The sequence below is a fragment of the Xyrauchen texanus genome, chromosome 49, assembly GCF_025860055.1.
Source record: "Xyrauchen texanus isolate HMW12.3.18 chromosome 49, RBS_HiC_50CHRs, whole genome shotgun sequence".
NCBI lineage: Eukaryota > Metazoa > Chordata > Actinopteri > Cypriniformes > Catostomidae > Xyrauchen > Xyrauchen texanus.
In genome coordinates, this window is record NC_068324.1 from 8,864,703 (window position 1) to 8,878,023 (window position 13,321).

At 35.7% G+C, this 13,321-nt stretch overlaps 1 protein-coding gene across 1 annotated transcript in view; it reads left to right on the top strand.

The window, feature by feature from the left end:
• Positions 1-13,321, top strand: part of LOC127640507 (SH3 and multiple ankyrin repeat domains protein 2-like) — a 126,647-nt gene that overhangs the window by 18,353 nt on the left and 94,973 nt on the right. Inside the window, exons 6-9 of the mRNA XM_052123108.1 lie at positions 198-365; positions 1,693-1,809; positions 4,744-4,821; positions 11,563-11,629. Of these exons, the coding sequence (XP_051979068.1) occupies positions 198-365; positions 1,693-1,809; positions 4,744-4,821; positions 11,563-11,629 (430 nt within the window). The remainder of the gene's footprint in view (positions 1-197; positions 366-1,692; positions 1,810-4,743; positions 4,822-11,562; positions 11,630-13,321) is intronic.

Consider the following 13,321-nt stretch of genomic DNA (forward strand, 5'->3'; position numbering starts at 1 on the left):
ACATACATATATACAGTACACTGTTTGATTGCAAAGTGTTTTTGGGCAGTGATTTCCAACCTGGGGGGGGGGGATTTAAATTACACATATGATTAAAGAATACGGTGGTCTATTATGAAACTGCATCCTTTTGTACCATGTTTTCAGTGTATTCTCTTTCCTAATGGAAACTAATGCTCTGCCTTTTTTCTTTGCAGATTATGTTGGATTTGGGTGCATCTCCAGACTATAAGGACAGACAGGGTTTGACTCCACTGTACCATACAGTGACTGTAGGGGGAGACCCCAGCTGCTGCGAGGTACTACTGTGTGCCAACGCCAGTGTCGGATGCCATGATGAGAATGTTTGGCACGAAATCCACCAGGTAACGCAGTCTTTCACATGATTATTTATAGTTAGTTTGTGACAATCGGTAAAAAAGGTGCGCATGTGCTCTTTTTTACAGACGGGGATCCTAACAAACAGGAAATAAGCTTGCTGTTGGCTAAAAACCCAAAAATGAATTCTGTCCCAATTCTGTCATCATTTATTCACCCTCATGTTGTTCCAACACCGAATAAAATGATTTCTTCTGTGGAATACAAAAGATGGTCAGTTATCTTTCTGCTTAACATCTCCTTTTGTGATCCAAGGAAGACAGAAATTCACATAGGTTTGGAACAACATTAGGGTGAGTAAATTATTAAATTTTTACAACAGATTTATCATTTTTTTTTAACTATCCCTTTAGGTCATAAACACTTGGGATTATATATGCATAGGGGAGTGAAGTTTGTAGCTGGTTTTGGTAAAAAGGTTATAATAGAGCTGCAATTTTGAATGACAGGTGCTTTGTTCAATTACGTAATAGACAGGTGGCGAGATCAAACTAGTTTAAAATGAACCCATCAACAAGTCCAACTGTTGTGACGGCGTTCTGACATCTAGTGTTGTGACAGGTGGACTGCAGGATGTTATTACCCTGTCAGTCAAATTATGTCTGTGATATTTTTGATCACTCTATTCAGGGAAACGGAAAAGAAGAATTTATAGTTTACTTTTCAGACAAAGGGTCTTTGAAAAATATAAGATGACAGTGTACTGAAGACTTAATTATGTTTTTATGGTTCAAAAGACTTTGACATCAGTTGTAATGTATGAATTTTTTAACACTCATAAAAGCTTTTCCTTACACAAGCAGAAACAGTTACAAAATGTTACAAGCTAAATTACAGTAACACCAAAAAATATTTGGACACTTTTGGACAAAGAAGTCACTCGTAAAAATGGCTGAATGCCATTGCAGTTCTACAAAATAACCAAGCCAAGTTGCATCTGCATACAAATGATGCTAGAGCTTCTCTCAACTAGCTACACTTTTCTTAGCCAATTTGTTTTCCAACGTGTCTCAAAGTCAGTTATTGGACGTTTGAATTCAGTTCCCCTGACAAGTGTCTTAGCAGAGTAACCACAGGTGTAGTTCATCACATTAACTATGGACATTGTTTACTAAAGTTTGAAAATCATAAAGTGTTCACATACTTCTCAGTTGAAACCTCACCAACTTTATTTGAAAGATATGCCATTGGTTTGATATTTTGTTATATACTGTAATGCAAAGACATTTCATACATTTTAAGTGTAAAAATATTTTTTGTGGCTGCTTTATAGAATAAAGAATAAAAATCCATTTGTTCCTGTTTGTTTATCAGGCTTGTCGATATGGCCATGTCCAACACCTGGAGCATCTCTTGTTCTATGGAGCGGACATGCATGTCCAAAACGCATCTGGGAATACTGCTCTCCATATCTGTGCCCTATACAAACAGGTATGTAATCACACTGTACCTTTAAAGAAACAAGTCAGTTCCATGTAAGCAGTCAATAAGAAAAGGCTATTGGCATCATAGAACAGATATGCTATCAACAGGAGAATATTATAAAACAGTGTTTTCTCTTTCATGGATAGATAATGTTTTCACGAGAAAATCAATAGCTATGGGTCCAAAGAGCTGAGATTGAGTGAAGAAGTGATTCTTTTGAGGTGAATTCATGTGAACTGCTCTCTTCTAAATAAAGGTTGCAAAAAGGTTTTTATAGATTGATGCCACTGGAGAAGTTTGGTGTTTTTTTAGAAAAACATCTACAGTATGTATTAGTACTTAAAAAAAACACAGGAGGGTTTCACTGTTCCTCTGTTTAAAGGAACAGTTCACCCAGAAATGAAAATTCTGTCATTTACTCATCCTCATGTGTTGATCCAAACCTGTATGACTTTCTCTCTTCCATGGAACAGAAAAATGTTACCCCAGGGGGCCTTTAGCCCTGTTGTACCCTTATATCTTACCATTGTTTCATGGGAAAATGTATGGATGGAACTGATGCCATATTCATCTGTATATGGCATCAGTTCCATCAGTAAATGGCAATTATGGCTTGCCATTAATTATACTGTCCAGGAGTCACCATTGTCTCCCATTATGTTTACAATAAATCCCAAACTGAACTGGAATCAGCTAGAATGCACATTAGTATTAGCACCAGCATTTAATGTTTATGAATGGACATTACCTTCACAACTTTGGGCAGCCAAGCAGATAATCATGTTATTTTTCCTCTGTGGTAGATCCAGTTTGCTCTGTCTGCTCGGGGTCACAGCATGAGCTCCATTGTCTGCCATTTCAAAGATGGTAGTTTGAGTATGGCTTGCATCATTTCCCAATTGTTTCAGGATGGTGTGGTTTAGGTCTGCTGGTAATCATAATATTGCTGGTTTGTTCCCCTCAAGGAATGAGCAATGATCCTCTACAATGGACCTTATTTATTGTAGGGTAAATAGCAGATTTATAGTTGATGTGTTTTTTTATGTTCAAGTACTTTGTTCCAGTTGAAAATGCAGAGACAACTGTAAATAAGCCATCTGCTGGTTCGTTCCTCCTAAAGTGTACCCATTTTTTCTCCATTAGAAGTCTATAAGGATGTACTTTTTAAAGTTTCATTGGCTGAATGATCGACAAGGTACACAACAATTCAACTTAATAAACAGCATCTGTCCGTCACAGAATCATTGTCATTTGTGTGAAATTGGCCAGCCACAGTACCTTGACTAAAGTGCTTCAGCAAGCTACATACTCCCTGGTTGTATTTGAGGTTAGTGGTCATATGCATTATGATGCATTGTGTATCTCTACATTCACGCAATGCAGACCAATGGGGTCATTTTTTTTAAGTGCTCCTCTGTAATGATTGACTCGAGTGAGTTATTATTAAAGTGGATGCTCTGCTGGCCTTTGACGATAAGTCTCATAGTGTGAGCTTTAGTTTGAGTGGTTACTCAGTGTAAAAAAAAAGAAAATAAAAAAATCCCTTTTTTAATCAGACGCAAAATCGGAAAAGATAGTTAGACTTTTCTCCAGAGAACATATCTTGAACTAAGTTTATTTTTCCTAACCCATAGGATTTGTTTCTTCCTAATTAAAGAAAAAACCTCACATAATTTTGTTTAATTTATGCTTTTAACAAGAACAATTATTTGCCAATATAGTAAGGCATTTATGTGTTTACATATTTTCTTGTTCATTTTTGGGTGAACTATCCCTGTAACTGAATTCTGAATGAAGAAGCTTGTTCCTTTTACCTGAAGCAGCCTCCAATTTAGCTTTAAATAATCAAATTTGTTGATTTATACATTTATACTTTTGAAATTCTTGCTGTTCAAAGTTTTCAAATTGCAACTCTGCTGTCATTGTCAGGTAATTCCACCTAAGATATTTTTTTTACACAGCACGAGTTGTAGGCTAAATGTCCAATTAGTTTTTCCTCCACAGGAAACAATCACCCCTGATCATTGGTTTTATAAACAATTGGCCGATGACTGATAAGCAGATGCAGATAACTGCTTTATTGGCCAATGCAGATGTTTAGCCAATACATTGTTGCATGTCTAGCATGTCTAGCAAGACAAAAACACTGATTAAAAAAGCAATTTTTTTTGCAGTGATCAGATACACCAAAGTCAAGGGCAGTCAAACCTCGATTTCTTATATTAAACCAGTTGCGCTGCTCCGTCACCATGTCAACATGGAAGATGTACCTGTGCCAAAAGCAGGCCAGTGATATTTTCATGTGCAGGGAATAGAAACAGCATCCTCACATGTGATTATGTCTAATACAAGGGCTGGAAGCAGCTGTGAAACTAGTATTAGAAGAAAAGTAGGAGGAAAAGCAATGGAGGTGTGTGTGTATGCATGTGTTTGTGAGTGTGCGGTGTGTCGGTTTAGTGGTGAGGCATTCCGTGGGTGGGCTGTTGAATCCAGCTGGATATAGTGGGCTGGAGAGCTACAGAACCCTGGCACTACAATATTTTCTCTCTCTCTCTTTCTTTCGTTCGCACAAACACATTCACACTTGCACACAGACATTGCTGTAGACCCCCTCTCCTTTCTCTTTGGGTGTTGACTTTGCTGTAGCTTCACACTTAAATTGGAGTCCACAAAGCTGAGGGGGAAGTCTATCACTTTTAAACGAAGAGGATTTGAACAGGGTGAGATAGGATACCTCTGGATTGGTCTAAGAGGGTTGAGAAATGGAGACAGTAGAACAGTTTCTGTTTATAGATTACGCTAAGCTCGAACAGATAAAAATATCACCGTTTAGAGTTGGATCAAATCAGATGAAACACTTAGAATAGAATAAAGTGTGGTATTTAAGGCGGGGTATTCAGCAAGCCCTTAATTGCGGTATCATCTCCTTTTCTCTTGAAGGAAAAGTGTGCCAGGGTTCTTCTGGTTCAAGGAGCCAGTAAAGACGTCAAGAACTCCCGAGGACAAACACCCTTTCAGGTACGAAACATTTGAAAGTATGCAACATCCATGCAGCAGCATGTTGCCTAATCTAAACGAGAACTGTCCTCTTTACAGGGTTAAAATATTTTTCTCTTTTGAATAAGCTTTAGTCTACATTTGAGCACAGAGGTTTATTGTGTTTTGTTGGTTTAACACTGAAAGAAAATACAATGATGATTCGAGCAAAATTAACTTGCTTCTGTTAATTGTTCTGTTGCGCAAAGCACTTAATTAGACGGAACATCACATGAAATACAGGCATTATGTAAGACAGCACTCAGAGAACAACAAGTGAGTTTGGGGGTAATTCATAATTTTGGAATGTTTGTTTTCACGATTTGGTATCGTTAGATAATTAGAAATACAATTTGGGGGTAAGAAAGCATTTCAAATCATCAAGGGAAGGTCATGCAGTCTTATGTTATTTGAATGCACCAATTGGATTTATTAATAAAAATCTTTCATTCTCATGTCTGTTTTCTGGTCTGTTTAATTTCTTTCTCAAATGTCAGGTTGTGACATTTAATAGCTTGTCTGACAGCAATGGACGTGATCCAAATCTGTGGCCATGGGCTGATGACAGTATTGCTTTTACTGTTCAGTGGCTCTCAATAATAGCTGTAATTTGAATGCCAATAGACATTCATTCTGATTATTACAAGATATAGCACATATATGATTGATTTTGTTTTGTTACATCAAAATTAGTATATTTTTAGATTCAATATTAAAGAGCCCTCTTCTAATTACATTTTTGGACTATTTGGGTTTACGTTACTATGAGAATGATTGATAATCCCAATCCTAACCCTTCATATCAATATCATAATAAACTGAGTTGTTAAAGCTTCAAACAAGTGCTAGCATGCTGATGGCAAAATAACACATACAGTAAACCCTCTTAATAATGAACATGCTAGCATCAATACTGTACTAGCCTACCCACATAATGTAGATTTAACCCTTTGAAATGCAACCTCCTTGACCCTACTAACCGTAGCCTTTTTGCACTTCACTGCAGTTGCATCTGTTGCATTACTTTTTATTCTCAGTAGAGAGATGTTTGCTGCACAAAAGCCTTTTTACAAAGTAAAATCTAGATTGTACAGTATTTAATATTTACTACTAATAATACTTAATTTTCTATGCAATATCCAGAGTGGAAAAACATTTGCCTCGTATCGGTGCCTTGACAGTTCTCATATCTTTGGTTGTTTGTGCATAAAGGAAAAGTGTGTGGAAAAGTGTTTTTTTATTGTTTTTTAGCAAGATATTACAATAGTCGCTGCCTTCAAGTCTTCCTGGAATTTGTAATTATATACGATCATTCCAATGTAAATACAATCATGCCGACAAAACATGAATACTGGAAGTTATCCAATGGCAAACCTCAAGTAAATACTATCATTCCGACAATCCTATAGCAAATTTCCAAAAAATAAAGATGAGATTATTTTGTTTTGTTTTGCAGTCTGTTGCACCGTTAACCCCAGTCGGCTCTAGACTTATCAAATATGTCAAGTCAAACATAAGGAAAATTCTGAGTTTAAGGTTATTACACTTGCTGTTGGATATTCATTTAGCCATATTGTGTTAGATGTTCAATTTACTAACTCTAAAGCTTCAAACTGACCCTGATCACTCCAAACCTGACGTAGGAGTGAAGTGTTTATGTAATGTACATATCAGTGCTCCTTTGATGCGTTGTTTAATACTCTGTATTATTCATCTCATGCTGCTAAAATCATATTTCACGCCTCGGTGACCGCTCGATTAAAACTCATTTAAGCAGCTCATGAAACTACAGGCTCTGCGCTGGATCGCTTCCATTCGCCTGGTTAAACACTTCTCTCCAGCAAAAATTTAAAGTGTGCTGTGACTTGCGGCCCTCTATTCGATTTGAACAAATAATTTTACCACTCTAGACTTTGGCTCTTAGACGAATTTTGCAGGGTCAAAGGAAAACACCAGTGTTCAAATGAGGGATCCAAAAGTGTGAGACCACATTTGAAATCTAATTAAAATCTGTAAGAACAAAAAACAGAAACTATGTTTGGCAGGGCGGAGGGTGGGGTCGGATCGTGATTCCACACACCTGGCCCCTAATCAGGCTAATCAAGCCTCCGAGAGGGATAAAGGCCGACTGGAGACTACAGTGCGACAGAGAGAGAGAGAGTTACGGGTAGCTGTCCGACACCTGTGTGTGTGTTTGTCTTTTTTGGTTCAGTTTATAATTAAAATTGTATTTATAACATCAAGCCGGTTCTCGCCTCCTCCTTTCCATTAATCCCTTTACACAATGCTTTTGGATTTAGAAAAAATTTAAACAAAGAAGGGATATGACGAAAACAAGAAGAAATATTTATTTTTAAGGTAACTAATCAATAAGTTATTTGTGACAAGGACCAGTTAAATCCTTTGTAAAAAAAAATTTAATTAAAAAAATACTTTTCTTTTTCATCACCATTTCTTTATTCGAAGCATCTTGTGTGCTTCAGACTTTTCTGAAGCACACAAGATGCCCTAGGAAACATTCTCAAATCATGCTAGGATAACATGGATCTTCAGGTTTTGCATAAACTTGTGGAATCCATGCCAGCTCTAATGCTTGCTGTGACAAAGTAAAAAAACTCATAACAAATACAAAAAAATAAATGAATAATTAATCAGAAATTAATGTTAATATGTTCATTCAACTGTATATATTTTTCTTTTTTCTTTTTATATATTTTTGTTTTTATTGCATAATTACACACACACATGCGATATGGCTCTACATCAGCACTGCTGTGTTTCGGCCGCAGGCCGAGTGCCGTAGGTAATTACAGCAGTGCTGATGTAGGGCCATATAGCACGATTGCTCGTGTGATATTGCTTATGTAGGGCCATATAGCACGATTGCTTGTGTGATTTTGCTTATATACAATTTAATTGACCTTAAAAATCAATGAACAAGTAAATTTACAAAAATTAGGAAAAACTGAGTACGGTCATAAAAACGCATTTGTGCATGGAACTACATTTTTACGTGACCGATCAGAATCTGCCATTGCTGGTTCAAACCAAATGATGCGTCCAAACATTCATTAGTAATTAAAAATGTTCACTTCAGAAATAGTATCGCGGCTTGTGCTGTTTCTAACAAGTCATTGGATAAACAAGGATAGACGGATGGATTTGTGTGTGTGTGTGTGTGTGTGTGTGTGAGAGAGAGAGAGCGAGAGAGAGAGATGGAGCGTGTGCGATCATCTGTTGCCACACCCAATCAGAGATGCTTACAGCTTTCTGAAGGTCAGCTTTCTCAGTGGAATATAGACATCCAAGCGGGGTATTCCTCTCTATTTCGGGGTAGTCGGTGCGCAAATGTCATTCACTATAGAAACAGCGATATCCTCCGCCATTTTAAACAGTATGTATCCGATGTGGAAGCTCAAAGAGCGCTGTTCTATGTAAACAATGACTAACGGATTCACTTTACATCACCAACTGGCTCATATTACACACAAAAATTATCTTTTGACACCACCGGCTGGCTAACATATGTAATTTCAAAAATAAAGACAGTAACTCCTAACACATTCACTACACTTACACTTCAGTTTAGAACAGCACGAACACAAGCGGAGTGATAACACAGTGAAGCATCTGAGTGCTGATCAGTGCTCATGGAATGTCACACCCAGAGCCATATAGAGAGAGAGTTGCGACAACGGAAGTTCTAAATGCTTGATCGTCACGTGATTCACGTAGACTTCAGATAGTTCCAGGAAGTGCTTTGGCGGGCATTTCAAACTGTTAGAGTAGAGTGACAGAACTGCGATTTCTGGTAATTAGTAGTCAATAAATGCATTTATTTTATATATTTATGTAGCATGAGTATGTTGTTACAGCGATGTTGTTTTTTTAAAGATCAAATCAGCTAATATTTGAGGATTAGTGTTCGCTTACCGTTATTTGCCTCAACTTATTTCAGGCTAGGGTTTCTGTTGCCTTTTTATGTTACCTCATGTTCATTGTTTTCACTAATCTCATGGTAACTAATGTCATATTTATGACTTTTCAGATAGTACAGAGACAGGCTGGTGACAGGGGATTTCCAGCTCGCACCGCACAATGGGTCAATGAACTATTAACTATTAGCAGCAGTTACGTAAATGTAAAATTTAGTGAAATGAAGCTTATTGTTTACAATTCTTACAATTCTATATATAGTAACATAATTATTTATGTATTATAAATATGATATATCTTATGTATAATTCTTACAATACTTATTCATATACACAATATATTCAGCTTTAAAACAACTTAAGCACTCGTATATAAACTGCCGTTCAAAAGTAATGAGGCTGAAAATTCAGCTTGGCATCACAGGAGTAAATTACATTTTAAAATACATTAAAATAGAAAACAGTTATTTTAAATTGTAATAATATATTACGATATGACTTTTTTTTAAAACGATGGATGAAACCGAATCAAGAGAACAGATGTTACAATTAATAGGGTGTTCGTTACTAACTTTATCCAGCTCCAATCCTTGCCTAATCTGTTAGTTATCCGATAACATCCCTTATCTCCTAATTTAATGAGTAATACTCCACTGTAAGGTTTTAATTTACAAGTTATTTTTATTTAGATGTACTGATAATATACAGAATAAGATAATATTATTCTTTAAACGTCTCACCTTTTAAAAGAGCATCGCAAACGGTTTGTTCTACGGCGCGGCATGTGTTTGCTGCTACTTCCAGGAACTATTGAGAGGCTCCAGGAGCCGCCATTGCTGTAAAAAAAACGTTCCATTGGAGTCAATGGAGTTGTCGCAACTCTCTCTCTATATGGCTCTGGTCACACCATCAGTGCTCATGAAATGTCTCTCGTCCAATCAGATTGGAGGACCGGAACTAACTGGTGTATATATATATATATATATATATATATATATATATATATATATGTATGTATATTTATATACTGTATATATAAAATGTATTGTTTAAATATAAATATTTTTTATAAAATTATTATTTAACTAGAAAAATGCTAACTTTTGTACTCCAGTGTATGTATTTCTATGACAGATAAGGTTGTCAAAAATGTGAATATCATGGATCAGTTGAACAAATTTCTTGGCCTATTTCTTTCTAAATTAGGCCGTCTGTGAATTTTACTGTGTGATTGACTTACCCTGCAGTTGTCAGTTCCAGATTGATTTTTATTCTTCATACCCCGACCCATCTATCATTGCACCTCTGAGTTGCAGCCAAGCACCATATTTCATTTGAAAAGGAATGCAGTTCTTCTCAAGCTAATTAAATAAATCTTAGCAACTCATCTAGTCTAATGTGAATGAAGCCTGCATTTTATCACTCTTAAGAAAACGACTCTTTAAAATCCTTAAGCATAATATGCTTGCTGTGCTTTCATGCAGCATTTAAAACCCAGTTTTGTTCTCACAACCAGACTTAGACCAGACTGATGTGTAAATTATAGATCTCATAGCAGTTTGGGTAACTCACTTTTTAAAGGGTGTTAAAATTAAAGCCATTGAATAGAAATTAAACTTTGCTGAATTGAAAGCCATGCTACTGAATATATTTTAAATTCCTTTGAAGCTGTTTTGGTTTAATTTGTGTTAAAATTATAAAACAGCATCTACACTACCAGTCAAAATTGAAATACATTTATGTTTCATATGATCTTTAAAACATTTTGTTCTAAAGATTTACAGTATGCTTAAATGCTTGAAATTAGTATTGTAGACAAATATAAATAATGTCTACATATGATTTGTTTTTATAATATTAAAATTTAAATAACGTTTTTTTTGACTGGATAGTGAAAAAGAAGCATACGTGGGAACTTTTGACTGATAAGTGCTAGTGTGTTATGTAACAGTGGTCTTTTTATTGATTCAAAGGGTCTGACTGCAGGTCTGGTGACTCAGTACTTATTTGTGTGTGTGTGTGTGTGTGCATGTTTTTGTGATTTACGAGGACAAATTAGTAATTACAAGGGTATTATGCTATAAATGTGATTTATGAGGACATTTCTAGTGTCCCCATAATTCAAATCGCGTACAAATCATACTAAACAATGTTTTATTGAAAAAGTAAAAATGCAGAAGGTTTTCTGTGAGGGTTAGGTTTAGGGGTTGTGTTAGGTTTAGAGGATAGAATCTATAGTTTGTACAGTATAAAAGTCATTATGTCTATGGAAAGTCCTCATAATGATAGGTAGACCAACATATGTGTGTGTGTGTGTGTGTGTGTGTGTGTGTGAGAGAGAGCGTGTATTTATCACTTTGTGGGAACAAATGTCCCCATAAAGTAAAGTAAAACCCAACATTTTTGACCTTGTGGGGACATTTTGTCAGTCCCCATGAGGAAAACAGCTTATTAATCATACTAAATGATGAAAGTGTAAAAATGCAGAAATTTTTCTGTGAGGTTTAGGTTTAGGGGTTGTGTTATGTTTAGGGGATCGAATCAATAGTTTGTACACTATAAAAAACATTATGTCTATGGAAAGTCCCCATAAAATATGGAAACACAACAATGTGTGTGTGTGTGTGTGTGTGTGTGTGCATGCGTGCGTGTGTGTGTGTTTTTGTTTTATACAGCCTCAACCATAAATTTGTTTTGGATAGAAAAATGTGATAAAGCAAAAAAATAAAAAATACAAATAAATACAATATCCATTCTAATCTGATTTTCTCATGTTTTTTATTTCAAGGTGGCCATTATTGCTGGAAATTTTGAGCTTGCGGAATTCATAAAGAATCACGAAGACACTGATATTGGTAAGTTGGATTGTTTGCTGTTACTGCTTGCAACCTGCCTTCGCTCAACCAGGTATTTCCTTTGGCCTTATTCCAACACTTTACCAGGCGCAATGCAATAAAGCAAAAAGTTATAAAAGCTATCTCTTCTGTGTTAATCAGAGTTTTGTCCTAACCAGCCGTTACAGGACATTTTGTAAGGTGTTTGGTTTCTATTTCTGACGAGTTGTGCATCAGTAAAGTCTCATTGGGCCATAATCTCACTCCATATACCGTAGCTATATATTAAACATCAAATATGTTCTGATTTGCTGTGATTGTGTTGCATCAATTTCAGTGTGGACAGATACATTACTTATCAACTTTTCGCAGTGCATCACACTTGGTAAATATACTGAAACCAAACCATTTAATTTCATTTAAAACTGCTTTTCCTCTGCAAAATGCCAGAGAGAGCCTGATTAAGTATTAAAGTATTTGATATGATCCAATTATCAGACAGGCAGCTGAAATTGCAGGTGCAAAATTTGTACCATGTGATAAAGGTGAAGATAAACTAAAAGGGGCTTTTTCTACTGCTGCTACGGGCACAACAGATGTCATCTCCTGTGATTCCCATAATTATGCAGTGTCATAATGCTTGGCCTCAACAATATGTGCTTCTAGGGTTCACCCAGAAATTAAAAAGATGTCTTTATTTTCTCACTCTCATGGTGCTTTAAACCAGCATGCTGTTATTCCTGTTGTTATTTTGGCATTCTATGGGAAATATTATTCTAATTTTGAAGAATCGTAACGTAACCTTGCCATTCAATGACAGTTCATAGTGACAACATCTGTCAAGCTCCAAAAAGGACGTACATACGTTCTATAGATTTGTGTAAGGAACAGATTGAAATTTAAGTCCTTATTCACTGATAATCTTCACTTCCATCCTGCATCTCCTTCTAAACAAAAAAAATTACATGTGAACATCATTGATGACAAAACATAATTGATTCTGGTGAATGTTGTAACCGAACATGACAAAACATTTTTAAATTCTGGGCATTGACGCATATTTTTAAGATAACGATTAGTCAAAATATTATCATTTTGTGTTTCATGGGTATAATAACAGCATATGGCTTTAGAACAATTAAAGGGTGAGTAAATAATGAAAGAATTTCCATTTTTGGGTGAACTGGAAGAAAAACTAATTATATATATATGTTTTTTACTTTTTTAAAAGTTGTTTTTGCATTTATCAGCAAATCTACTCTCATAGCTATGCCTATCAGTCCTGTAACTTAACGATCAGCTCTATATTTTCCAGTAAAAATAAAGAGTCATGATTATGCATATTCAGTAGAATGTTTTGGCCATAAACGGATGACAAATCATTTTTTTACCTCACGCATCACTTTCTACTCCCACATCTCTAAGACGTGTAGCAGATGTCAGTATTAATCTACTGAAAGTAAAAATGCATTTGTATATTTTTCTGACACTCTTAGCCACACTCTGTGAAATCCAGTGATTGAACACGCTTGTTTCAATTAACAGACCACATAATCATCTGCCTCATTAAAGCCAGGGAAGGCATAACAAATTTAATTAATTATTAGACATCATTAAAGAAGAGGATTTGGATAAAAAGTCTGCTTTGGGTAAATAGTCTTTGAAAGGATTCACATGCCACAGAGACTGTATGTCCATATATACAGTATATAT